This window comes from Engraulis encrasicolus, chromosome 16 (genome assembly GCF_034702125.1).
Source record: "Engraulis encrasicolus isolate BLACKSEA-1 chromosome 16, IST_EnEncr_1.0, whole genome shotgun sequence".
In the NCBI taxonomy this organism is placed as follows: Eukaryota; Metazoa; Chordata; class Actinopteri; order Clupeiformes; family Engraulidae; genus Engraulis; species Engraulis encrasicolus.
Genome location: NC_085872.1, coordinates 21,750,456 through 21,777,131, shown reverse-complemented (window position 1 = coordinate 21,777,131; position 26,676 = coordinate 21,750,456). Strand labels below are relative to the sequence as shown.

Below are 26,676 nucleotides of genomic sequence, written 5' to 3'. Positions count from 1 at the left end.
TCTGTTGAAACCGCCTAAATATTAGGTAGGGCATGGTCACAGAAGCATCGAACGTACAAAGCCAACAAGGTCACAAACATGCTAACAAAGTAACTACCAAAGATTTGAGACAAATTAAATGTGAAGCTAGCCGGAAAACATTACCCTCTGAAACTGAAACCTACATGAGATGTTGAGAAGAACAAGGTTTTCAGCACTATGACATGGTCATGGTAAAACAGACTGAAACCTTACCCAACAACCAAAGAGTCAAGAGTGGGTGAAGAACTGACAATAGATTTGAAAGGCTTTATGGACCTGTGAGGATGACTTGAACCAGATTGGTGAACCCATAGGTGGATTAGTAATGGACATAGAGTATTGATCGGGCACACTATTGATTTCATGTTCAATAATGCAATTAATCCTCAAAGTACAACTTGCCTAATAAGTCTCCTGGACTTAGGCTTGAGGTATTTAACACTTAACATTTTTATATACTTTCACTGGATTGCTAAACGAACGCCAATCAGAATGAATGATTTTCACAATATCAAGTTTATCAAGACTTCAAACACAAATTTATTACAAGGACATACACATAATAATGCAAGTGTGAAACTTAAAAAAAATAGTTTTGTTTTTTTAAATGTCCAGTCAAAACAGGCTGATAAACAATTCTCTATGAACACCTCTGCTAAAAGAACTGCCAGTTAAGAGAAATCAACAGTACGGTTCTCTTTGCCACTCATTTGAGTAAACCACACAAAGTTATCAGTCCTTCATATTGAGTTTGCACTGTTTCCCCATCACGTTTGGATTGTCAAGTAAAAACTGTTGTCACTTGGTGCGAGCCAATGCCCTAGCAAGAACTCAAATAGTAGTCATTGCTACATTTCATGAAATGGCAAGTTCAGGTTAAAAAAAACATAAAATGAAAAAGCAAACAGAACCATGAACCATACAGCTGGAATAGCGGTGAACTGCAGTACCGAACAACTGGATATGCAGTCAGTCAGTCTGTTCCTATGTCACTTGTTTTCGAGGTGTCTTGTTGAGCAGGTAGAACATTTAGTGGCTCCCGGGACTTATCGCCTCAACTTCAGGGGTCATGATAAAAAAAATAAAAAAAAAGTATTCAAGCAGAGGAATCATCTCTATGGTGACCCCTTCTGACATTACAAAAATGACACGGCGGTAACTAAATAATAATAATAAAAAAAGCTTATCTCAAAACAGTTTCGATCCAGGGGGGTGTCTTTGCGGGTATGAATCAAGTCATTCTTGTAAAATGGGGCTACAGGGACTGGCCGTTGGAAGTGTTCACAAGTGTTACCACCTGGCTCCACTGCCGTTAGCCCTGGTGGTCTGAGCTCCACTAGGTCATCATGGCAGATATGTGGTTTATCCTCTTGAAACACACACTGGCTGTCATTGGCTGGGCCATAGTTCTTCTGGGCAGGAGAGACTGGTCATCACACGCTCATGGTCATGGTTGGCGAGTACTAAATGAAAAGACAGACAGACAGGGAGAGAGTGAGAAATATTGACTCTTCTCAACCTCCTTGAAGACAGATGACAGCACTACACATTTTTGAACTCACGTTTTCATTCTGGAAAGAGTGAAGGAAGTTCCCCCCGAGGTCACCATCATCCCTTGGTGTTCCGGGCGGATTGCTGATTCCACTCAAATTGTTTGGAGAGTTCTGTTGGGAAAAGGAACAAAATATGAATAGATGCAGATAATCACAATGAATACAAACCTAATGTGGTCAGATAAAGTTGGAAAATAATTCTTCGTCCATACATTTGTCAGATCATCAAATTGTGAAGGACACCCAACAAATGTAGGCAATTTTATTTTTTACAAGAAATTTAACAAATGTTAGGGGGGGATAATCTATCTCCTTAGAAACTAACTGCAAAAATGTCTGCTTTTATCAGTTTTGTAGTTCACTACATGTTTACCATATTGTGAAACTATACTGTACCACACTACACTATACAATGTTTTGTGTTGTGCCAGGAGCCAAGACAAGCCATGATAAAATTCTGTGATACAGCAAGATGTACATAAATAGTTTGAGAATAGTAATATCAATTACCTTAGGGAGCCCATCTAGATCACTTGAACCTAAAACAAAGGGGACAAAATAACATTATTAAAAAATTATCTTTCAATGCACATAAAAAAAAATCAGTGTTAGTATTTCTAGCCCACTGTTTTTTCTTGAGGGTGCCATTTGGTCAGACAGCTTTCTACTGGGCGCAGGTTACCTAATGATCCATTCATGAGATGGGGGTCCATTCCCCCCAAGGGGCCGTCAGAGTTAGGGCCCATGGGGAACTGAGGCGGGACAAAGGGCCGGAAGGAAGGAAGGAAGAAAAGAAAGACAAGGGAAAGAGTACAGTCAGATGCCACGTTCAATGAATGCTGGAAGGAAGAAAGTAAAATTTCAGTGAGTGGTTATATCTGGGCCGACAGGAGTACGCTGGAACTCACATTCGTCCGGTTCCCACCCGCGGGAACAGAGTTAATCATTGTGTAGAGGTTGTCACCAGAGTTAGTGGAGTCTGAAAGCGGAAGGTGAGAGGGAAGGTTAGAACACCTGGCAGAGCAGAAGGGAAGTAAGTAAGTAAGTGTGGCGTGTGGCTGATGCAGTGTGACGAGACCAGAGGAGAGAGAGTGTAGTGGAAAGTGCGCACATCCAGCAAAAAAGCATCAGCAGGTGCCAAATCAAAAAAACTGTCACATGTAGGAGCTGGAAAGGATCTGCACACTGCTTGCAAAAGACTTAATTTATTAGGAGCAACGTTTCGATCATAGATCTTCTTCAGGCATCCTAAACCCACATGTTGCTCCTAATAAATGAAGTCTTTTGCAAGCAGTGTGCAGATCCTTTCCCGCTCCTACATGACACCAGAGGAGAGAACATGGGCCCAGTGTGGTGTGAGTGAGTGTTTATTATGGCGGGACGGCTTGCAGTGGGACTGAGGCATGAGGCCATACTGTACCTGCTGGGCTGGGCATGATGGGAGTCCCCGGCGGGCAGCCGCCCCCTCCTCCGGGCGGACCCTGATACAGCGCACGCACGCACGCACACACACACACACACACACACACACACACACACACACACACACACACACACACACACACACACACACACACACACACACACACACACACACACACACACATTTTACTTCTTTATTTGGATTGACAGATATACAATTATCATGGCACAATTCAAATTTGGTTTAAAAGGAGTCCAATACAGCACTAGAATCTTCTGTTCATAATGTCCTAAGGATAAAGGTGGCACCTGCGTGTGTAACACAAGACTAGGTCACACTCCAGTGACATACTGAGAACATAGCGCATCGGTCAAAGGACAATCTAATCTAATGCAAGACCAAAAGGAGGAGTTTGGTGGTGTTCATTTAAGGATTTGATAACCGTGGTGTGCAATGAATATGTTATTTTAGAACAAAAGGAATGCAGAAATGCCAAACTCACCCCATATGTGCCCGGAGAAGATGACGAATAGGGAATCTGCCAAGACATCAAGAGACACTTGAGCTTTACGGTGCCTTACCGCATGTCAAAATCAGACAAATGTTCACACACACACACACACACACACACAGAGCAGTGATTTTCTTTGCTCAGACTCACATTGTTGCCGTTGTTAGGGTTAGGCCACGGTCGACCAACTCCAGGCCCCCTTTGTGAAAAATAACAGAGCACGAGGATCAAATTTTAGGGCACGGAACAGACCAGCATTCATTACTAGGTTCCAGGTACATTCAACTTGGAACCAGTTAATACACCATCAATCAACACAACCCATCTCATCATCAGGAATTGACCGCTGATCGAAAGGGCTTACATGTTCATGTTGGGCATGCCAGGACCCATGGCATTGGGGTGTGGAGGCCTCATCCCCCCGGCGTAGTTCTGCAATGATAACCAAGCTTCAGACTACAACCACCAGAAAGCAGAGGACACGACCGAGAGGAGATGGGAGCAGGAGGAGAGAAGGGAAAGGGAAGAAAGAGAAGTGTTAGTTATGATAGGAAATGGAAAAAAAAGTGTTATACGTTGTGTAGAGTATTTCTAAGGCGTGTTCATGGAAAGGTGAGTTTCGGTGACCATGGTGTGAAGGAAGAGTTTTTTTGACATGCCATTCAATTTAGATACGGAGGTCCAAAATGTCTTGGGTCTCGAACCCCTTGCTACAACACCCAGAGAAAAAGGATTGAAACAAGCCAGCAAAGCAGCAACATTTTGGAGAGTAGGCCCAAATACACTCTACAGAAAAGTATTACATTTTAACACTCATTCAACAGTGAGTTTATTTTGTCCTACTTTTTAAGTGGTGAAGAAAATACTATAGCTAAGGTATCAAGCCGTAAAAGCAATAATTAAAAATAATTAAAACTGCTCTTGTGACTCGGAAATCACCTATTTCACCTGTGGGAGGTATGTCAAAGTCAAAGTGAGCCTGACAAAGCGCAAAGCGAAACGCATTGTTCACCTTACAATAAAAAAGCATCAAAATCAAGTCCAGCAGTGTGCGGTGATCCTTCTTGTTTACTAAAAAGACAAGCTGTTCTTGTATAGTCTGATAAACCAGCCTAAATGTGAGACCGGAGTAATTTAGTGTGGCCCAGATGAACGATACCTCGGACGATTGCTGATGAGAACAACCTGTTGTTTTTTCAAACCTTGCTGGCGCTTTGTTGTCTGGCGGCAAACGCCATACTAAATCACAAGTGTGATCTCGAAAAGAATGCGCAAGGCAGCATGGGTACTCCCAGGCTGGCGCTTTGACCAATCGGCGACCTTTGCCGTTGATGTGCTTTCCCAACGGTGTTGCAAGCTTTGTCGTCACTCCCTCAAAACCCCGCCCGCTTTCATTAAAAACAAATCTCTGCGTTGTAATTTGTTTTGCCAGACTCAGGGCACAGTGTTCAAAACGCTCTCAGATACGAGGCCAGACCCACTCGCAGCTGAAAAATGTTGGCGCCCAGCGGGTGACGCTGGTTTAACAGTCTAGTTCTTGTACTGAGCCAGTACTGATATGGAAAGGGCAGGTGTGCATGGCATATTATGATGGATTCCTACCTGTGGTCCTGGTCCCATGGGGCCCATTCCTCTTGGTACGTTCATTCTTTGCATAGGACCCATGTTTGGATGGCCTGTCATTGAGAAATATACAAATATTCTATTTAAGAATATGTTTCACACAAGTTAGTGTAAAGAACGGCCATGACTATTGTGATGATGACTATAGAGCAGGTGATTTGTGACAAATGTCTGCTTCAGATGAGACCAAAGCACCTGGAGGTCGCGTGGGGTCCATGACATTCGGAGGCATTGGCTGGCCTCCAGGGAGCTAGAGAAAAAGAGAGGAAAAGATATTGGATGAAGACAATTTACATGATATTTATATACCGGTATATATATGTATATGATAATAATAATAATGATAACCAGAAGAGTTTTGTAAATGAACACAGTGCAAGATGTGATGGGTCTAGATCAGTGTTTCTCAAACTTTTCCAGACAGAGGACCACTTTGGCCCCCCCCAAAAATGATCGCGGACCACCTATCAACTGAATTGGCAGTTGATGGGTGCTAATTTGACACTGCTAATTTTTATGCAGATCACTTACTTTTTATTCACATCATAAGCCTGTCTTATTGTGTTGAAAACATGAAAATGTTACAAATATAGCCTACTGCTAGCTTATCTTGGAAAAGTAGAAATCCCCTCGTGGACCACCTGAACTCTGTCGCGGACCACTAGTGGTCCCCGGACCACACTTTGAGAATCACTGGTCTAGATTACTACCGTACCTGGCTGCCCATTCTGATAGGCCCTCGTGGGCCTCCAGCAAAGCGAGGTGACATGAAAGGCTGTAGAAGGTAAGAGCAGCATGATGAGAGTGCAATATGGTAGTGCTGTGGCACACTGTGCTAATTCACTTCACCCAAAATGAGTAAACTACCCATGGAGACCCAGGTTCGAATACAGCCGGGGATATATAGCCCAACCCTTCCACATCTCTCCCTCACACTGTCCGTTACAAATACAGTTAACCCTTAAGCACATTTTAGTACATATTATTTACCTACAGTACAACAACAAAACATCCTTCAAAAAATACTCTTAAGTTAACAAGTTACCGAACAAGCTACGCATTTGCAACACCAATACAAAGGAAACGCTACAAAATAGCATGTTGAGCTATTGCTAATGTGTGCGAGTGTGTATGTGTAACCCTGTGCCTACCTGCCCATGGGGTCCCATCATGTTGGCGTTGGGGGGAGGTTGCGCGTGTGGAGAGGGCTGGGAGCCGGGGGGACCCTGCCAGGACAAAGAAGTACAGTGAGAAAATAGCAGTAATCAAACACTCTGGGAAAAGAGAAAGCAGTACAGGCAGGGGAAACAAAATGGATTCATGTATGTGCTATGACGAGAGACATTAAACACGTGCTGAAATTTACACCAGAGGCTTCACTGCTCTGTTTATTAGAGTTCTCTCGCATTACTCCTGGTAAAGATGACACCAGTATCACACACTGCATCTGAGAGATGGATTGTAAAACTCGTGTACTAAACATGGTGAATTGGCACCACAAGGGGGCATCCTAACTTTTTTGCAAGTAAAGCAGAAGACTAGTGAAATACAGTAGAACATGTTGCACTTCCGATATAATAATGTGAGTTGTGAGAAATGTGAGTTATGCTGATACACACTGCATGAAAATCAGTAGACAATGAAATAGTAGACGACGAAGTCAGTGTATGAAATTCACATTTCAATGCATTTTGTGTTTACACCAAATGTGATTTTAAAAACCCTGCTACTCTGATCATCTTCAATACAACAGTGTAGGGTATGAGGTTTGCTGTGCTGCTGAGGAGTGAAAAAAGACATTTGCTTGACTGTTTGAAGCAATAGCAGAATAAAACCACAATGTTTAGGAATACTGTACATGAAACTGTAGCAATTTATATTTTGAACCTAAATAAAAGTGTCAAAACAACCTGATTTATTAACAACAACTCTGGACAACAGATAATACCAGGCTGATAAATAGCTCCTTGCGGAGAGTACTACACTAAGCCCAAGGAGTTAGTGGAACTACAGTACATCCCCTCTTTCCAATAGTACTACCAGGTAGAGCACACATGAGGGCAGAGAGTCCATCTAACAATGGGAAAAATCTCTTGTATAAAAAAACCCTGACAAGAGACTCAGCCCCTGCCCACCTCAGGTGTCAACATGACCACTAATGCCTGGCTTAACACTGGGATAATGGACTTAGCGCTGTCTTGCTGTACAACTGTCTGTGCCTGAGTGAAACCTATACGGTGTCCCATGCGTAATTCAATTAACAGTCCTGGAAAGACAAAAACATGATCCCTGCGGTGGCCAGGCCTTTCTCAGCGCCCCTTTCTAAAGCTTTTCATAACCGCTGGTATGAATGAGACACAACCACAACTTGTTCTGTGGAAAACACGTCTTTCTTTTTTTCAGAAACATCTTTCTTTTTTTCAGTCTTTTTTTCCACATACCAATTCAAATGATTGTGTGAAGCCATTGATTGGTAGTGCTCTCTCTACCATCACATGCCAATTCATGTGCCTCCCGACCGCAACCTGAAGTGCCTCCCAACATGAGAGTCAAAATCATTCGCCAGCATAGCCACCAGCTACTGATGTTCGCTGTTCAATAGATTCCCACTTGAGATGGGGAAATATAATGGGCATCTGAGGGTCTGGCTGGCTATGGAGGTGGGCAGTAGTGGCTTGGTCTACTCTAGACAAGGTCTTTACTCTCCAGCTCCAACGCAATCTAGCTCCTTTTCCCAGCTCTACTTTCTTTGAATGGGTGTCAGTCACTGTTGGCAAGCCACACAGGGGGACCTCAAGCAACTATTTACACAGAGAACATGTTCAGGATGCTTGATGGCTAAAATGATATCGGGAAGAAACTGTAGAAATGCAGATGAAACCTGTGCAGTCCAGACCTGTGCTTGAAGCCGCAACATCAACACCGGAACGGCATACGGACACTACCAAGAGCTGAAAGACGAGCCTCTATCTATGCCAGTAGTGCATGGGTATTCAATTAAATGTCAATGAGGGGCAGTTTTTCAAATTCCTCTCAGTAAAGGGGTCAAACTACTCGTATGTATTGTGGTTGCAGACTTTCAGTGAAAAAGACACGGGGCACTTATTTGAGGTGGGGGGCCTGGGGGTCCTCCCCCTAAAAGTTTTGCAATTCTTAGGTGTAATTTCTTGCATTTTAACGTCCCGTGTCAGCTCGATACGGAACCCGTACTTTTATCTCTTAATAAAAAAAAGACAATTCCGTATTTCAAGGGGCTTGTGGGGGGCCAGAACCTTGCTGTCCAAGGGCCGCATTTGGCCCCAGGGCCGCCATTTGAATAGCCCTGCAGTAGTGCATCAGTAGGAAGCGCTAGCTGACAAAAGGGTGCGTAACCATTTACCGTAGATCTCGATCTCGATCTCTCTCTCTCTCTCTCTCTCTCTCTCTCTCTCTCTCTCTCTCTCTCTCTCTCTCTCTCCTCTCTCTCTCTCTCTCTCTCTCTCTCTCTCCTCCTCTCTCTCTCTCTCTCTCTCTGTCTGTCTCTCTCTCTCCTCTCTCTCTCTGTGTCTCTCTCTCTCTCTCTCTCTCTCTCTCTCTCTCTCTCAGTAATTTAATGATAAATTAATTTTCTTTACATCGCTCAGTGTACGCCTGGAAAGTGGAGGAGTATTATGACAGCATCTCCCTGAGTGAGTTCTTAACACTTGCTTAACAGGCACACAACAAATGTGACAAAGCTTTTGTCACAAGCCACTGGACTGGAAGAGGAGGAGGATATTCTGATAAGCAATGGGTGATGTTGCAGAAAACAATGTGTTTCTGGGTTCAAACATACAGTCGCCTACTGCTGCAATACCAGTTTCACATACTGCAAAATAAGTAGAATTAGTCATATTCACAGTGCTCGCAACATTCTGCACAGCAGCAACAACTTTATGAATGAATGGATAAATAAATAAATAAATACTGTACATACATTTCTCCCTAGGATTAAAAAAAAACACGGGAGACCCGAAAAACGATCAGTTTCCTGATGTCATGCGTCGGCAAATCAACTGATTACATTGCTACCAGCAATTACATTTTAAGTAGGTACTAGGTGGCTTCCAAATTACCATGCACAGAGGAGAAAATAGGAGTTGTGCTACTGTGCAAATACAAATCTGTAATTGAACTACATTTTGGGACTGACAACATGGGTGCCCACGTCCATGCAGCAAAATGTTTCATCAGCAGAGGTATAATTGGACTGAATGAAAGCAGGGCTTTTAGTGGTTTGTGTAGTCTAACATTTCCACAAATGTCATATTTTCCATACAGAAAATGACTTCCTATAAACCTTTTGAAAGCAGAGGTTCTCTATGTGATGCACAACCTCTCAGGTGAGCTGACCAAACTACTGTACGAATGCAGTGTGTGAATAAACCCACCTTCCTGTACTATTTTTCCATCTGTGATAACATGACTGACATGTAGGAATTAGACTTTGGGTGTCACTCACCTGAAAGAACCCAGGAGGCATTGGCCCACCAGGCATGCCTTCAGATGGAGGCATGTTGCCCATCACCGGGCTGGGAGCTGCAGCTGCACTCTGTGGACACAGAAAGAAACCAGTGCACCGTTCAGTTAAAGCAAACACCACCACTACAACAACAGAGAGTTATGGGCATGCCAAGAGTTATGGACAACCAAAACAGCTTTTAATGTTTGATGGTGGGCATTTGTGAGGATGATATTCATAATCACATTTAGATTTAGAGCGGGCAACATTGTGTTATGTGAATTTTGATACCTACAGCTTTTGTCTTCCTGCTCAACATATTTACTAGCCGTGGTGTGCTTTTTGCCTCTCTTCACATCAAATAACACTATTAGGAGACACTCAAAAATGCAGCTCTAGCATAATCAATACAGGAAATGCCTTGTTGAATGACCATATGATGGTAACTGTATTCAACACGAGCATCCCGTCAATCAAATTTCAAAGGCATTTCTTCTAAATCAGCTGTTTGCAGCGATTCTGTTACACCAAGGAAAAAAAGGGCAAAGCAAACAAGGCTGTGCAAATGTGATGGCTAGCACCTTTCTGTATTGAACACAAAAGATGGCTTTTATGGCGAGCAGCTTAGCGCTTTAGTAGGAGTGCACACATCTGGCCAACAGCTCTCTTTGGTGCCGCGACACATGCGGCAGCTAAATCCCTATACGTGTATAAAAGCTGATTATGACAAGAGGACAGGATTTACAGGACTTAAAAGGCAGGGAAGGCAGCATCTTACAAAGAAATCCAAATAAGCAGCTCATCGTGTTGGGGCGACCCTGATTGGACTGTGCTGTAAAGTGGCACAGGCTCAAGTGAATAGACTTACAGGCACTGATAGGTGACGGAGAAAGAAATTGACACATGAAAAGGGCGCATGGACATGTAAAAAGGGTTTGCAGAGACACAAGCAAGGGAACTAAAAAAATGTGTCCGATTTATGTGCCGTCTTGTTCGTGTGTGTGCGCGCACGCATCCGTGCGTGTGCATTTTCTGACTTCCTAATATTCAGAGTCAGATTCATCCCTTCAAGTCACTAGGAGGTGTTTCATTTTGGTGTGATGGCTAAGTAAATATCTCAACATCCTAGCTGTGATCAACCTAACGACAAAACAAAAGTGAGCAAATAAATAAATAAATAAATACAAATATTACGCAGATTTTTTCACCCACTATATCTCCCTGTTTCTTAACACTCACTAATCCTATCAGGGTCCTTGAGTTAACATACAAGGGCATGGCACGGAGCATTCCTCTATTAATACCCATTGTTCCGAGTGCAGCCCCTGCTGTGCTCAGACCGAGGATAGTACAGACTGATTACCACCACCATTACAGACTGTCTGGCACATACTGTGGTAAGTGTGAACAGTCCGTGCAATGTCAAAGCCAAAATGGAAGGCACAATTCAAGATGTCAGTGACGGGTAAATAGAATCAGGGCCCGACATATATGTGTTTTTTCAGGGCCGATACCGATACCGATATTTATGGAAATGGGAGGCCGACAACCAATATGTGCAACCGATATATAGAAATATTGTTCATAATAAAATGTAATGAAATATAAATTATTATTATACATACACATATATTTAGTTATAATATGAACTCTCATGGACTAAAAGTGGGGAGCGCAGAATAGAGGATGCAAACAAAACGACTACAAAATTGGTTGTGAAAGTTATACAAACTTATCTGTGGAAATTTATTGAAAGTATGGCCGATACCGATATCCCAAAAAGGCTAAATATCGGGCCGATATATCGGTTGGGCCTTAAATAGAATCCGGTGGCAAGGAGGAAAAAAGAAGAGGGACTGTGGGCAGTGGGGTACTGTGCAAAATGCCAAGGCCACAGACAGTCAAAAAGAATCACCGAGGGGGAGAAGGTGAGGGAGGCACAGATAAACATTATCTCAACAATTTTTTTTTTAAAAGAAGGAAATTCAAGACAATGTCGAAATTTGCCAGCATGGTTAAACAGTATTGACAACGGCAGCTAGCATCTGCCTGAGAGCTGCTTCCCAACTCTTAGGATGTTTGTAAACAGCCTCTTCTCTAGCAGCCCTGGGGGACCTGGCAGCCAAAACAAAAGGGCTGAATGTGGATTGGGCCACGTCTAAATATATCCCGACCGCAACTACCATATAAGAAACCTGATGTCGTCAGACTGCAGCAGTCAAGGATCTGATGGTATCAAATAAGACATTTACATCCCAGCCCTCCCCTAAATAATGTTGAGATTATCGATCTCTAATCAAAAAAGTAGTAAGTAAAAGGAAGGGACGCACAGTCTACAGTCAGGTGTACTACTGGACATCAAGTCTCATCACAACCATAAATTAACAACAACAAACATGGCAAGAGCAGAGATAATTTTATAGAACAGAAAGCAAGATAAGCATCAAAAATATACAATCTGACGGGAGGCAATTTGGGCATCAAGAGCATCAAGACAGAAGTTGCATTTTAGTTGACTTTATTGTAGGGATGCAAATTATCGATTAATTCATTAATCATTAGTTGATAGCCCTATCGATCAACTTCAAATCTATCGATCAACTTAAGATCAATCTAAAAATTTTAATAAAAAATTGAGATAAAATACCACATCTAAATTAATTCTATTTCAATTCTTTAATCCAAGGGTGATTTTAATATTCCCACTATTCACACCCCTTTTCACACACACTCTTCATATGCCCATTTCACCTGGGTCTCGTCAGTTGAATTGTCGATTAATCGTGATTAATGTTTTTTAATCGATTAATGCATTGATCGATTAAAGTCGATTAATCGTTTGCATCCCTACTTTATTGCAATGATCTAGGACACCGTTCAGATACCGTTCAATCATTTGAAATGCCAACACGTCTCAAACATGCCTCAAACAAAAACAAACTTCTTTCACTGATTGAACAGTAAGATGTTTCACTTCATTGCCGCTTTTGATGCTTCCGGTCTGTACAGTCAGACTGGCTATTTGGTATTCGTGGCACTTTTGCCACGTTCATCAGATTTCTGAGCGAGAACAAGAAAGGACTAAAAGCTAAGGGAATAAAGAGATGGTGGGGGGCATGCATGGCTGGTGGGCCGACTACCGTCCAAACGGCCGGTCACCACGGTCCGCGCCTTTGCTTCCTGGCTCCTGTGTTCCCTCAGCCTTCACTATTTGTAACCGCTCATACTGGGACAGAGGAATGAGAAAACAGACATCCTCTGGAGTGGAGAACTGTGTAGAAAAATTAACAACATGTTGTACATAGAGTAAACTGCTGAAGCTCTCCAATACGCATACAATGGTTTTAAGGTTATAGGTGGGTGTTGAAATAAAGATCTAACCTACACAGTAATTGAACAAAAAAAAAATGTAAGAGATTTAAAATCCCAGGGGAAAAGTACACTTCATAGCAAATATAAACTTCGATTTCTGACTTAGAGCTGAACTGCACAGTAATAATTGCGACAGAAGTCCCTGTCTTGGCGATCTCTTGTCATGGGCCAGTATGATGTGCGAGCTCCAAATCTCACAACCCATCACACAATATCTCTCAATAATTAAAGTAGGGGCAAAAAGGGAAACGCAAGATCCATCTGATCTTGCTCTCTGTCCCTACCACTTCAGCACAGCACTAGGAATACTGGGGCTCTCTTATCCCATGCCAGGGCAAGTAACGCTTATGGTGATACACTCCAGAATCTTGACATTCGTATGTCTTTTCGGCAGGAGCCTTACACTGCAAAGGTCAGGGTCAGGGAATTCACACTTAACCGTGTAACATAATAATGAAAAGGTGATCCTGGGGTTTATGAGGGATCTGCTGTGAATAAGCAAGGCACTGCGAACACAGCCCAGGAACTCAATTCATTACTGGAGGCTGGTGAACAATCCCATGCACAAAATGCACATGGAAAAAAATAGTCCCGTCTCTAAAACTTTTGTTGTCCATATTTTTCCCACTTCACATACAATTTCATCTTCAGTGAGATAAGCCTAGATGCAACTGTCAGAGAACACAACAAACCTGCCCATAATGACCTGGAATGTCTCTTACTCGGTTATGACTTGGCATGCTTCCATCCCAGTGACAGAGGACAGAGTATAATTATCCAATAATAATCAGTTGGCTCCTTAAAAGAGCCGTTGGCAATATAACAGGTGCTGGGGTGGAGGAAGCTTTCTCCTATGGTGTGTGCCAACCAACCTCAGAACCACATGCTGGTCTGTCCCCATGCTGATTCAGTAATGATTGACAGGGACGGGGGCCTTTTAAAATGGCCCCTTGGGCTCCCAATAGAAACGGCCCAGGCCCATAAACATAGGCCGCAAACAGCCATATCCCTGCTTCTCCCAAGAGCATGCTTCTCTATTATTTCTCCAATCACAATTAGTGTTGCACCGATACCGATACCAGGATCGACACAAAAATGGTGGTATCGGTATCGGCGAGTACCAACAAATAGGGCAGCGATACCATTTACAGGTGCTTGTATGACACTTAAACAGCCTTGAAATTAGTTATTTCATAGAGGTATTTAAAAAGTATAAAAAGTTTTGCTGGATTCACTTTGCATTAGTCTTTTTCCTGTTTCACAAAGGTAGGCAGCAGCCTGACAAAGCCATGCAATGATTTTACATCCAAGTAGTATGCACTACAGTCCTTCATATACACATTTCAAATAGGGTGGTATCGGTATCGGTATTGGCCGATACTGCACAGCTAGGTATCGGGTATCGGGGCCAAAAAATGGTATCGGTGCAACACTAATCACAATATCACATCTCCTAAGCGTCTCAGATCAGTAAAGGATACGTACCTCTTGTCTGGAATCGGACAACACTAACTCACAATAAAGAAGTGAGCTTTATAATCTACCGCAGGGGTAAACGATTCAATTATGTATTAGCAAAGAAAACCATCCCTGTGAAGCACTATCAATGTTTTTTTGTTTCCAGGAAAATGGATTATTGACAGTGATTCTTGACAGATGTTCTCAGGACAATATGGGCGTGTTACGACTGATAGTGGAAGATTTCAAAGGGGAAAAAAACCGTCTCCATCTGCTTCTCTCGTATGTCACGCCTCTACAGAAAAATTCTCTCTCCTCCTACTGTTCAATAGCACATCTGTTGCTCTTTCTGCCTCGTATTCTGACTGGTTGAGAAGGGACTGTGTGGCCACACTGGTAAGGCTACAGGCTGTAACCATGGCACCCTTGTCTCCTCTCCTCTGTGTGTTCCCCCTCTCTGTGGAGAATCTAAAGAGCACAGGCACAGCCATGGCATGAACCACACAATAAATGGAGAGTGATGAAAATGACTGGGAATCAGTTGCTTTCAATTGGTCTCCATTATTAATGCCATCAAGTACTGTGATATAACCCAATTCTCCATGGAATAAAAAAACACAATTTTTAAGAAATGAAAAGATGTGATGGTGTTCTTTTCAAACCCTTCTAAGGAAGGAGTAATTAGTGAAGGTTATGCAGAGTCTGTGAAGGTGAGAGTACCCACGACACGGTCCTCAATAGAATAACAAGCCCCATTACTTGCAATCAAGCAACAAGAGAGGCCAGTAAACAACTCCACATAAGTGGGTCATTATATCTAAATAAGGATTGAGTGGCTGGTGCTTAAGCAAAACAGTTAGGCAAAACACCAAACAGAGTGCTGCTATGGAGGGCAAGAGGGGTCCAACTAGGACCTCTCTTCCCCTCCTTTACCTCGTGGCCTCGTGATGCGAGGCAAGACGCCATTGACTAGCAGTTTTATTCGAATCTCACGAAAGCCCAATTCAAACGTAATTTTCTCTTTCTTGATCACAATGTTGAATGGGGAACAGCCACCCAAAAGTAGCAACCAGAAGAAGAGGACGGGATGACTAGATTGAGTTGGACCCAAAGAGAAATTACTTACTACACCACTATGTTAGCAATCAATTTTGAAACATCTCAGGCCTACAGCAACGTCAGTGCTTTTGGACTGAAAGATGGTCTATTAGTCTGTCAATAGTTGGCAGGATTAGTCAATGCTAGATAATAGGCACAGGCAGTCACCTGAAATTCAGGCATTCGTTTGACAGATGAGTACAGATCTTGTCACTGGTGAGTGACTATCAAGACCACCTGCCACAAGACCTGCTACCATAGCAACCATGAGACATACCTGGCAACAAAGAATGAAATGCAGCCTTTTGACAAATGATGAAAATAAAATTTGAATGAATCATGACATAAGCTTACAATTACCATTTTTCAGTCAGTCAATCGTTTATTCATTTATATTATTAGCTTGCCTTTATTAGTTTGTCTTAAAGAGATGTTTGAGATACTATATCGTTTCAAACATTCTTGCAAATCATCCCACAAAATAGAAGTTATATCACTTATAAAGTGATGAAAACAATTAAGCAAGATTGTACTGCAAGGGAAACCAGGTAAAATACATGAAATATAAGAGAATCGATAATCGGATAAGGACCATTGTCTCTTCATGTTTCTTTGTGGATTATCTGCATATCTGGGTGAGGGACCAAGTTAAGTATCCATAAACACCTCTCATTTGACTGCTGAAAATGGCAGCAGATAACTAACTGGCAAGGCTCAAACAGTGGTGTGGCTGAGTGAAAAGCCATTCATGATACTAGTGTAAGGCTAATCAAAACAGGTAACGAAATCTGGATGTTCAGCGACACACCTTGGCAAGGGGGCAACATGACTCTGTTTCCATGACTTTCAAGTACTTCCTCAAATTCTCAGTTAAAAAAAAGAAAAACATCAGCCACCAGCTTAGCTGATTCACAGACCTGAGCCAGGCCTCTCCAATTCAATCAGGGCATTCCAGCCCCCTGCAGACTGAACGTGCTCTCCCAAAGCAACTCCTCTTTAGCGGAACACAGACCATCCCCAACCCTTCACCTAGCCACAGAAAACAAAAGTGAAGCACGGTCTTCCTTAGGGGGAAGAGGAAAAAAAAAAGCTGGCAAGGAAATTCCTGAAATATTTTAGATGTGGTAGGGGCTGTGCTCTCCTGGCTGCCACTCCTGTTCCAGCCTGCCAGTGCAACTGCACTCGCCAAAGCCAAGAAACGGAGTCCTCTTATCAGTGACTAACGTAATTACACTTCCCTGCGACCCTGCCATGTATATACCCTGACGACACAATTATATGAAACAGCAATGTGTACGTTCACAGTGTCACACAAGACCATGATCATGATGACTCTTTTGGTATTCACTGTGAGTGGGACAAAGGAAAGAAGGGGTAAAACAAGAAGCAGGATCAAGCCAAATTCTTCTCCTCTCTTGCTCCCTCACTTGTTTTTTCCCCATCCCCCACTCCAACTTCACAGCTCTCTACACCCCCACCCCTACACCACCCCATACATTTCCTTCCTCTCCGCTCTCACCACCACCCTTTGTGGCCTGTGATGGACTGCTCAGACAGACGGCTGATGTCAGACTGAGTTGCCTGTGCAAACGTTTTGCTGGGAGCGCCCTAGACCACGACTCACTCATGGCAAACTCAGCAACACTCAAGAGCAGTATATTGCAAAACGGCTAAATTTAGGATTCATTATCAGAACGTAATGCAGCCACAGCATTGATCTGTTGGCCAGTCTTGACTGTGATGTATTGCGCCGCAGTCTAAAATACTAATGGACCATGGACATGCAAGCATACCATGAACTGACAGGCCTTTGGTTTTTCTAGATTTCACAATACACAGATGCTATGTCTGACAGACACAGATTCCTGTTTCTATCCAAACAGTGATTTGATATTCATGATGATGTCGCACAGAAAAATTATAAATGTGTGCATTTGGTTGCCCAAAACACAGGTTATCAAATAGAATAGAAAACTAAAGGTACCCTCTGTACTACTGTTCTTCAGTATCTGGTGTGTCACGGGAAAGGACAGAGTTCAAAAAGAGGAGTCACCGGAGCATCTCAGATGTGGAAGATACATTTATGCTTTTATTTAGAGCAGTGACGGAGTAATGTTTCGATGTTTTAATCAGTCAGAAGACATATAAATGTCAAAACATTATAAAAGTCTGGCACTGCTGCAAATAAAAGCACAAATTAATCTCCCACAGGTTATACAATGCAATCAGTTATCACTTAGGGACAAAACATGCGGTGAAGACGAATGCTGTCTGACTTCTTGATTTCCTGGCAAGCTCACATGTAGTTTTATACTAATCTACCTTTTGGTGCCCAATGTAAAGTTAAAAACAAACAAACAAACAAACAAAGGTGTAGACACACATACTACACCCCACCTCATCTGGGGTGCATTTCTGGAAACCATAGTTGCTAACTTCATTAGCTTCTTTGTTGTTTGCAATGCAATTTCCTATTGGCAACTACCGAAGCGGCTAACTAGCTAACAACTACGCTTTCAAGAAACACACCCCTGAGTTGGCACCCTCTAGGTAGCATATCCCTCCTCAAACTGACCCATCTCTCCATGCCTCTCCCCAGCTCAGCCCTAGCTGCAAGGGTGTTGTGTTGTAGGGGGAGGGGGAGCTAGGGAGGACATGATTGCCCCTCCTTTCCTGCTGCGTCAGGGTTAAAAATCTAAAAAGCAACAGCAAGCCTCAACATTATCAGGTCCCTCAGACACCCCTCCCCCAGCCAGACATTCACACAACAACACAAGCTACGCATGATTTCTCCTGTAATAGGAACAAGCCTGCCTTTACACCTCATGTCTTCTTGGGGTTGCTGAAGGGATGCAATGAACCTGAATCACAATAGTTTAGACAGAACAGTCTAGTCGTGTGTGTGTGTGTGTGTGTGTGTGTGTGTGTGTGTGTGTGTGTGTGTGTGTGTGTGTGTGGCATTTGAGGGCGTGTTCTGAAAAGCCCAAAAATATTCCTCCACTGAAACCCATTTCCTGAGGAAGGTAACCCCTCTGTGGATTGTTATTTTGCTGCCTGCTGGTATAAGGGGTTAACGTCATGTAACGCCAAGTGGAGTATCTGCAAAAGGGGCCAGTGCTCTGTACTACAGAAATACAAAATAAATCCGTTCAGCTTATTCAAGTTAATCCACTCTAAGAACATATACAGCATTTTATAACTCCAGGATTTGAGGGAGATTTGGGTAAGACTGATTTATATGTCAAACCGCAAGTTTGAGCTGTCGATAAAAAAAATAATATAACAAAACAAAAACAAAGTCTGTTCCTCTACACTTCTCTCATGCAGAATTGTGCACCTATTGTTTTTGTAGGAATAATGAGCTATCTTACAGCGGAGCTTTTCTTTATCTATCTTAGTAGCAGTTGAATGTGCAGTCCTTTACACAACAATTATTGCAGAACTGGCCAGTGGCAGCTGATAATGCTGACCATGGAAACAAATACATAGATGCTACAGTCTGCTTTTTAGGCCCCACATAAAAATTGTGGCCATATTGCCTTTGGCAACATGCCATGCAAGTAAAGGCACATAACTTTATGAATAAGCTTTCTACAACGTTATTTGAGCTCATAGTGGAAGTGGTGAAAACGAAGTGAAAGCCCAACTGGGAAACTCCAACTCTCATTGTCATTGTGACACAGCACTCCACAGCACATAAGTGTTCAAGGCACACAACGAAATTGCATTTATGCCTCACCCGTGCAAGGGGACAGCCCCCAATGGCGCCCCAAGGGAGCAGTGTCGCGGGACGGTACCATGCTCAGGGTATCACAGTCATGGAGGAGGATGGGGAGAGCACTGGTTAATGACTCCCCACACCAACCTGACGGGTTGGGAGTCAAACCGGCAACCTTTGGGCTACAAGTTCAACACCCTAACCGCTTACCCATGACTGCCCACAAACCTGACTCATAGCTTTCATACACCACTTTTACACGCACACCCTAATATAGGTACGAAACAAATAAGCTAGAAAAATTGTAGAACTCTTTTATGGAATATACAGGCCTAAATATACAGCACTGGTTTATGAAATTATTTGTATTTTTTTTATTTTGCAAAGCTTTGCTGGTAGGCTATTTGATGTCTGATAATCACTAGCATAAGCTCCAAACCACCAATGGGTGTTAGATCTCAATGTCAAATGACAGACCTCAAATAAGTTATACATATAAATCCAATTGCATTGGTTTGAGAAGACATGGTGCCAAATACAACACGGCTCTGGGCCAGACAGCCCTTGAGGCAGTTCTATGTCTACAGTAGGCCTGCTGACACCTATGTGACCTCCATATAGTCCTCAGTTCATGGTTGAACAAAGAGCAACCAGGCTCACATAGCCCAACTGGGAAACTCCAACTCCCATTGTCAATGTGACACACCACTCCACAGCACACAAGTGAACACTGCACACAATGAAATTGCATTTATGCCTCACCCGTGCAAGGGGGCAGCCCCCAATGGTGCCTGAAAGGGAGCAGTAGGACGGTACCATGCTCAGGGTATCTCAGTCATGGAGGAGGATGGGGGAGAGCACTGGTTAATTACTACCCCCCCCCCCCAACCTGGCGGGTCGGGGGTCGAACCAGCAACCTTTGGGCTACAAGTCTGATGCCCTAACCAATTACCCATGACCCTAGGCATAGACACACTTTATCTATGAGCCTGTGCCTTTTCAATAAGCCTGTTATGCATTTATTCCTAATATTAACTGATGTGGCAAAAATTAAATCACAGACTTGGGTTAGTGATTGAGCTACTAGGCCACTGCACTGGACTAGGCGAAATAAACTGGTTACTCACATAATCATGAAAGGCTTTGGCTTCGCTGGAGTGGTCACATGTTTCTCTTCTTTCGGGAGCCGCGCAGTACAAATCCCAGAACACACTGTGACAAAATGGATGGCAAAGTCATATTTATTAGAAGCTAGATTAGGTTATATATCAGACAGAACTCTACACAGTAATCAGTAAAACCAATTCATAGGACTGGTAGGCCTAATGCTTTGTGCAACTTGAATCAGCTAAATGGGCTCATGCATGGAGTGGTATGAAGTCTTACAGATATATTAGCAAAATGTGTGTCAATAACAAAGCATGCAAGAAATGTTTTGTGGATGATAAGTGTTGATTTTTATATGTGGTTATGATAAAATCTACACATCAATCAAGGAGGACACACTGAAGTATATACTGTAGCTTACCACCACCATGAATGAAGGAATCCAGGGGGCTCGCCAAGTGTTATGTTTTTCTCCCACCGTATCTACGATCAGAACGAGGTAGACACTTTATTACAAAGCATTGTGGAGGAAAAGACGCATGAAACATGCAATAATATGCTTAGAGCGTCCAAAATGGAGGTCACACTGAAACGAACAAAGAGCATTGCGGAATGGACGGAAGAGGTCATTCTCCATGTAAACAAACAGACAATGGAAGACCACCTTACCTCAGAGAGGAACGTTTGAGCTGACTTCTGTGCACCAACGTGAAGCAGATACTCGTAGACATACAATGCCAGCCTGTATGAATTAGAAGACGTGTTAGATTATATGGAATAATTATATTTACCTGAGGTTTAGTTCACGTTATTTATACGATGTCCAGCATATTAGCAATGTGCTATGTGCCTGCAGTATTTACCAATGTAACTTGGCCACCGCATGAGTTGGTATAAATTGTAGGCTATAAAGAAAACCCTATCAAGTAGCCAACTGACTAACAACGTAAAATGTAAGAGTACACAACACAATGCATATGTAGCCTACGTGGAGGGCTAGGGAAACAAAGTATCCGTGCCTGGCATTTACCGTTATAATGAAACACTAACATTTAATTTTGCATGAATGAACTGATGGCAAATCACGCTACTGTACATAACAAAATAATCCTCAAGCCGATACAAAATCCTCCACTCAGACTGACACATACAAAGAAAGAAATATTATGCTACTATCGCATCGCAAATGAACATGGAGCGCAAACAGGAGAAACAATTGAATGAGCTAGGAGATATTGTGGGCTACACATGCACCGCTTACTTTTCACGAGCTTGCCCGTCCGACGGCACAGGACCCCCTTTTCCCTTCGGAAACATGATTTTAAATACGTTAAAACAATCGCCCGTTAGTCCGTAATTATTCTTTTATGTTCCAGCTGTCAACGTGTAGCCCATCGGTGACCCCATCCTTGTGTCTGTGATAGTGGTTCTCACAGACATCATATATGAAGACTAGATACGTCATCGCGTATTTCAAGCACGTCCGCACAGGTCGGCCATATTAGAGCAGCCTAAACTCTCCACAGACCCCCGTTACACCTGAAGTAAACTGAAGAATTGAAACGTCGAGATACTTAAAAATGTATACTGTTGCGTCGCTGAAATATTGACACGTGTATATAAATGGTAGGGCTCCTTAAAACTTAAGTGTAGACTGGGGTAAAACGCCCAAGAGATGCATCCCACTTAGCCTATTGTCCAAACACTTAGATAGACCTACAGCAAATACAAATTTTAACCATTGCTGTGCATTACGTTGACGGCATGGATATATTCATTGCACCAAATTAAAGACGACAGAGATGACGAACTGGAAGAGAGATGTACAGCGCAACAAGTTCATTCTATCTGGATGGCTTTAGCGTCATGACTCATTTTGAACACAAGGTGGAGCTGTCGAAACCAAAGCATATACTACAAGTGAACGTTTATTTGTTATTTTACTGAAAATATAAAAGATTACGTTGTGCATTTGTTTATGGGATCTATTTAATTACATGAATAAGCCTACCGAACTATATTATACATGATTTTAGACCTATGCACATAATAATATAATGTAATATAATATAATAATATTGTGAATATTCATCACTATGCAGTATCAACATATACTTTCGTTTGGAATTTTTTATACTGCATAAAAAAGCAACCCTTTCAAAATTCGATAGAAATTTGAGGGAATTATGGCCATCTGAAGAGTATACAACACCCAAAACTCACTGCAACTGGTTGAGCCAGAAGGCTGCTTTAACATGGCCGCCATGCGCGGACGTTTGACTTGCATGACGGGAACGCGGACGACGCATCTAGTCTTCATATATGATGTCTGTGGTGGTTCTTCTCGGCTCAATCGACCCTGGTCACAGGCATGGACTGTGGGCGGAAACAAAATCTGATTGACATAATCTTTACCAATGACTTCACGTTCTACCTTGACACCGCCCCTTCCTTATTTCATTGGCCTACTCTTATTATTGACACTCAAACAATACAAAGGGTAGGCAGACAATAAAATAGTATTGTTAACATTAGGCCAGGGGATATATATATATATATAAAAAAGACAAAAAACAGAAAATTGTTCTATAAGAGCCCTGCTTTACAAAAAGACATTATCATATTATAGGCGTATATCTAAACTGTTTTACATCTAGCCTACCATATTTAATGCAGCTATGTTTTTTTGTTTTGAAATATACGTTTAGGAATGTAATAATTGCATAAAATAAAAGATAAACCAAATAATATTGAGAGCCCACATAAATTAGGCCAACTCATTTTCATTAAAAAAAGACATTTTCCCACGTAGACACAAAGTCTGGATGAATGGAGTTTAAGATGACATGAACAAGCCTATCACAACTGTTTTGAATCAGGGCAAAGCCAAAACAAATGAATGATAGTTTCTCCTCCAGTCCCACAAAAATAACAATTTATATCAATATATATTTTTTACATATATTTTTTGTAAATAGGCCTACTATTTAGAATAAAATCTATTTAACAGCTTGGAGGATATTTCCTTGACTTTGTTGGTTAAAAAATACATATTTTTAGGCAAGAGCTTTTCCCCACCAGATGTCCCCCGCCCTGGACAAGTGTGAAGAAGAAGAAGGCTCCCCACTGCGTGAGTAATGAGATCTTGTTTGAAAAGTGTTGGATACATAGGCCTATAATCCTGTTTCCCCATACGGATTAAGACAGTTCTTATCTTTCCAAAATTTGTATGACATACAGTACACTGTCCAATTTTGATTAAAAGTAACACAATTCACATTGTTGCAGTTCAGATGTAGACCAGAGGCCTTAGTAAATATTGAAATCAATTGCAAGAGGAACTTGAGACCTGTCCTTCAAGATAGTGCTGTAGGCTAGTATCACCGGGTAACTGAATAATCATGATAGTTCATCATAGCTCTGTCCGCCACTCAAAAAACTTCACCTGCTCGTTCGGTTTCCCCAAACTGAACTTGCTGCCACCTTAGGAGGCTCGGGATATCAACATGGATATTTCTCTTCCACTGCAGTTTACTTTTGTTGTCTTGTTGAGTCTTTGTATGTCTTTATTTTGTGTTAAATGGTTTGTAAAGCGTCTTTGAGTATCTTGAAAAGCGCTACAAATAAAGTATTATTATTGTCATTATTATAGTTCAATTAGCAATAGTGATACTTTGAGGAATGCTTGATTTAACATGAGTACATAAAATTGGGCTGCCAGGTAAAAAAAATAGATATGGGGATATTGTACAACCTTGCCTAAATCTTGAAAAAGAGCCATATTTCAGCTTAATAGAGCAATTGTTACGATTAGTGTGTGTGTGTGTGTGTGTGTGTGTGTGTGTGTGTGTGTGTGTGTGTGTGTGTGTGTGTGTGTGTGTGTGTGTGTGTGTGTGTGTGCACTGTACTGTGTGTGTGTGTGTGTGTGTGTGTGTGTGTGTGTGTGTGTGTGTGTGTGTGTGTGTGTGTGTGTGTGTGTGTGTGTCAGAGAAAGCTGCACTGTACTGTATTGTGCGTGTGTGTGTGTGTGTGTGTGTGTGTGTGTGTGTGTGTGTGTGTGTGTGTCAGAGAAAGCTGCACTGTACTGTGTGTGTGTGTGTGTGTGTGTGTGTGTGTGTGTGTGTGTGTGTGTGTGTGTGTGTGTGTGTGTGTGTGTGTGTGTGTGTGTGTGTGTGTGTGTGTGATTATTGGGGGGGGTGTCAACGTCTTATTAAGTTTAACTGCACAGTGGAGACAAACACAATTTCAAACGTCTGTGCTAACCCTGTTACATATATTTTTGACAATAAAATAGGCTGCAGTTGACTTTTCACTGTTTCAGGGCAATGGCTGGTATGCAGAGCTGCAGTATGTAGCCTTAACGCCACCTGCTGTTTCAAACGTGTAATTGCACAATTTAAAAACTGGCATCATTCAGTAACCCGACTCCAGAGGTGGATGAAGTTGGCTACTGCTTCTTCAGTGGAAGTACAGATACTTTTCAGATATTGCCCTAGTACTACATATAGAAGATGCCAATATAGGGAATATATTAGGTACGAAGTATGAAGGACCTAAGTAGCCCACAATACAGTACAGTAATTTTCAGTGAAGTTCTAAAATTACTTAACTCAGTGATTTAATCGCTGGTTCTCTTCTGCATTCTGAATTCCTTTGTAGGCTTATGTCCTGTGCATATGAAGAATTTGACCATATAACCAGCTTTTACTAAATGAAGGTTGTTCTTTAATGAAATAAAATATGACTGATTGTAATTAAATGTTTGGATGGGGATTTAATGTGTTATAGTGAACAAGGTTGTGAATAAACTGATTCAGAATAATTATTTTTAAGAACTTTATCAAGAAAGATTAATAGACTATATCATAGGAAAGTATGACCTATTTATCGCAAATAACGTCTGACTGTGCTTGTCTTGGGATAGGGCAATACTGAAGAACTGTCTACTGACCTCAAAACTAAGAATTTTCTAACTGATGTTTTCTGAAATGAAAGACATCAGAATGGTTCTTGAGAAAAGATATGGTTTCCCCCCCAAAAAAATTAAAAGTCAGGGCTGCAGGATGGTCAAAACAGTCCCTCCAGGACTTTGCGCTGGGATTTTGTGATTTTTGCGGTCAAAATGTCTGATTTTGCGGCGGCATTTTCTCATTTTTTGCAAAGATTTTGCGCCCCTTTCTGGTAGTGTTAATTTTGACAGGAATTTTTAATTTAGTTGCAAAACGGTGGCAGACGAATGACAGAACAACCACATCACACAGCTTGTGCTTTGCTATCTCTGTGGTCCAGTGTAGACCTACTTAGACAAAGCTCTTAATAGAATGGTGCTGCATACAAAACCATTCCAGGGTGTTCATCACAAAAATGAGTTGGATGAGTTATGCAAAAAGCATATGGACATGCAAGGAGCATTTTGGGGAAATCACATGTTGCAGATGAGACTGAGATACTGTAGCTATTAAACGGGACCAATGGGAGGTGTGGTGGAAAATGCACAGTGAATTTGTATTCCCATTCTGCATGACTGCTATAAACTAATAAAGTTGACAGCCTCTTTATATTGCCCTTCCTGAATGCGTTACCCTTCAGCATTATATTTCAATATCTTGCAAAAGCTCAATTGTAGAGTCTTTTTCTCATATGCAATTGGGATGGTGAATGAAAAACAGTCCCTCAAAACAAAAGTTGTTGTGGCTAGGCTGACAGCTGGGAAACTTTTCGTTTTCTCCACGGAGGAGGGGCCAGGAGGCGGGACGAGGAGACAAGCGCAAGTGGAGGAGGCAAGGTCGCATATTAAGACGCACTAAATATCTGAGAAAGGCCAAAGCATTTCTTTTTTAATTGTAATGCCCCCTAGAGGCCATGTTGTAAGAGTATAAGAACATGATAATTTTCTGTGCCTGGTTTGGGGATGGGGAAGCTAAAATGTGACAAATAAGGTTGTCATAAAAAAGCTGTTGAGATATGAGGTAAGTTGAGTTCCAGCAGGATTAGGCTAGTATGAGATCCGATCAAAATTAAGCAAAGAATTCATGAAAAAACACACATCCACTGTTATTGACCTATAGCAGTATTCGTGCAACAGGTGATACATTTTAAAACTATAGGGAGTAGGCCTATTCTAAGTTTTTAATAAATCCAAATATCTGGCACCTATTTTTGACATTATAAGCCTTATAATCTTACATTACAGGATGTAGGCCTATGTCACTTTTTAAACCATGGTATCCATGATGTTAGGAACTGCTTGAAAAAAAATAATTTACATTAGGCCTATATATTATTATATTTTTACACAATTGATAATATTCA

At 41.9% G+C, this 26,676-nt stretch overlaps 1 protein-coding gene across 4 annotated transcripts; it reads right to left on the bottom strand.

The window, feature by feature from the left end:
* Positions 1-518: 518 nt before the first annotated feature.
* ssbp3a (single stranded DNA binding protein 3a) lies at positions 519-21,789 on the bottom strand. Of its 4 annotated transcripts, none has more exons than XM_063218984.1 (18): positions 21,626-21,789; positions 21,034-21,106; positions 20,786-20,847; positions 20,385-20,469; positions 9,612-9,701; positions 6,283-6,357; positions 5,847-5,906; positions 5,327-5,381; positions 5,111-5,184; positions 3,873-3,964; positions 3,659-3,707; positions 3,500-3,535; positions 2,995-3,055; positions 2,483-2,553; positions 2,257-2,326; positions 2,085-2,113; positions 1,584-1,685; positions 519-1,484 (listed from the first exon to the last, which is right to left on the bottom strand). In XM_063218984.1, the coding sequence occupies exons 1-18, from the start codon at positions 21,679-21,681 to the stop codon at positions 1,455-1,457; spliced, it is 1,170 nt and encodes a 389-aa protein (XP_063075054.1). In that variant the 5' UTR covers positions 21,682-21,789; the 3' UTR covers positions 519-1,454. The 4 variants fall into 4 exon arrangements, with proteins under 4 accessions (XP_063075054.1, XP_063075055.1, XP_063075056.1 ...); XM_063218985.1 differs by having other exon boundaries at positions 3,873-3,940; XM_063218986.1 differs by lacking the exons at positions 2,257-2,326; positions 2,483-2,553.
* Between the last annotated feature and the right edge of the window lie 4,887 nt (positions 21,790-26,676).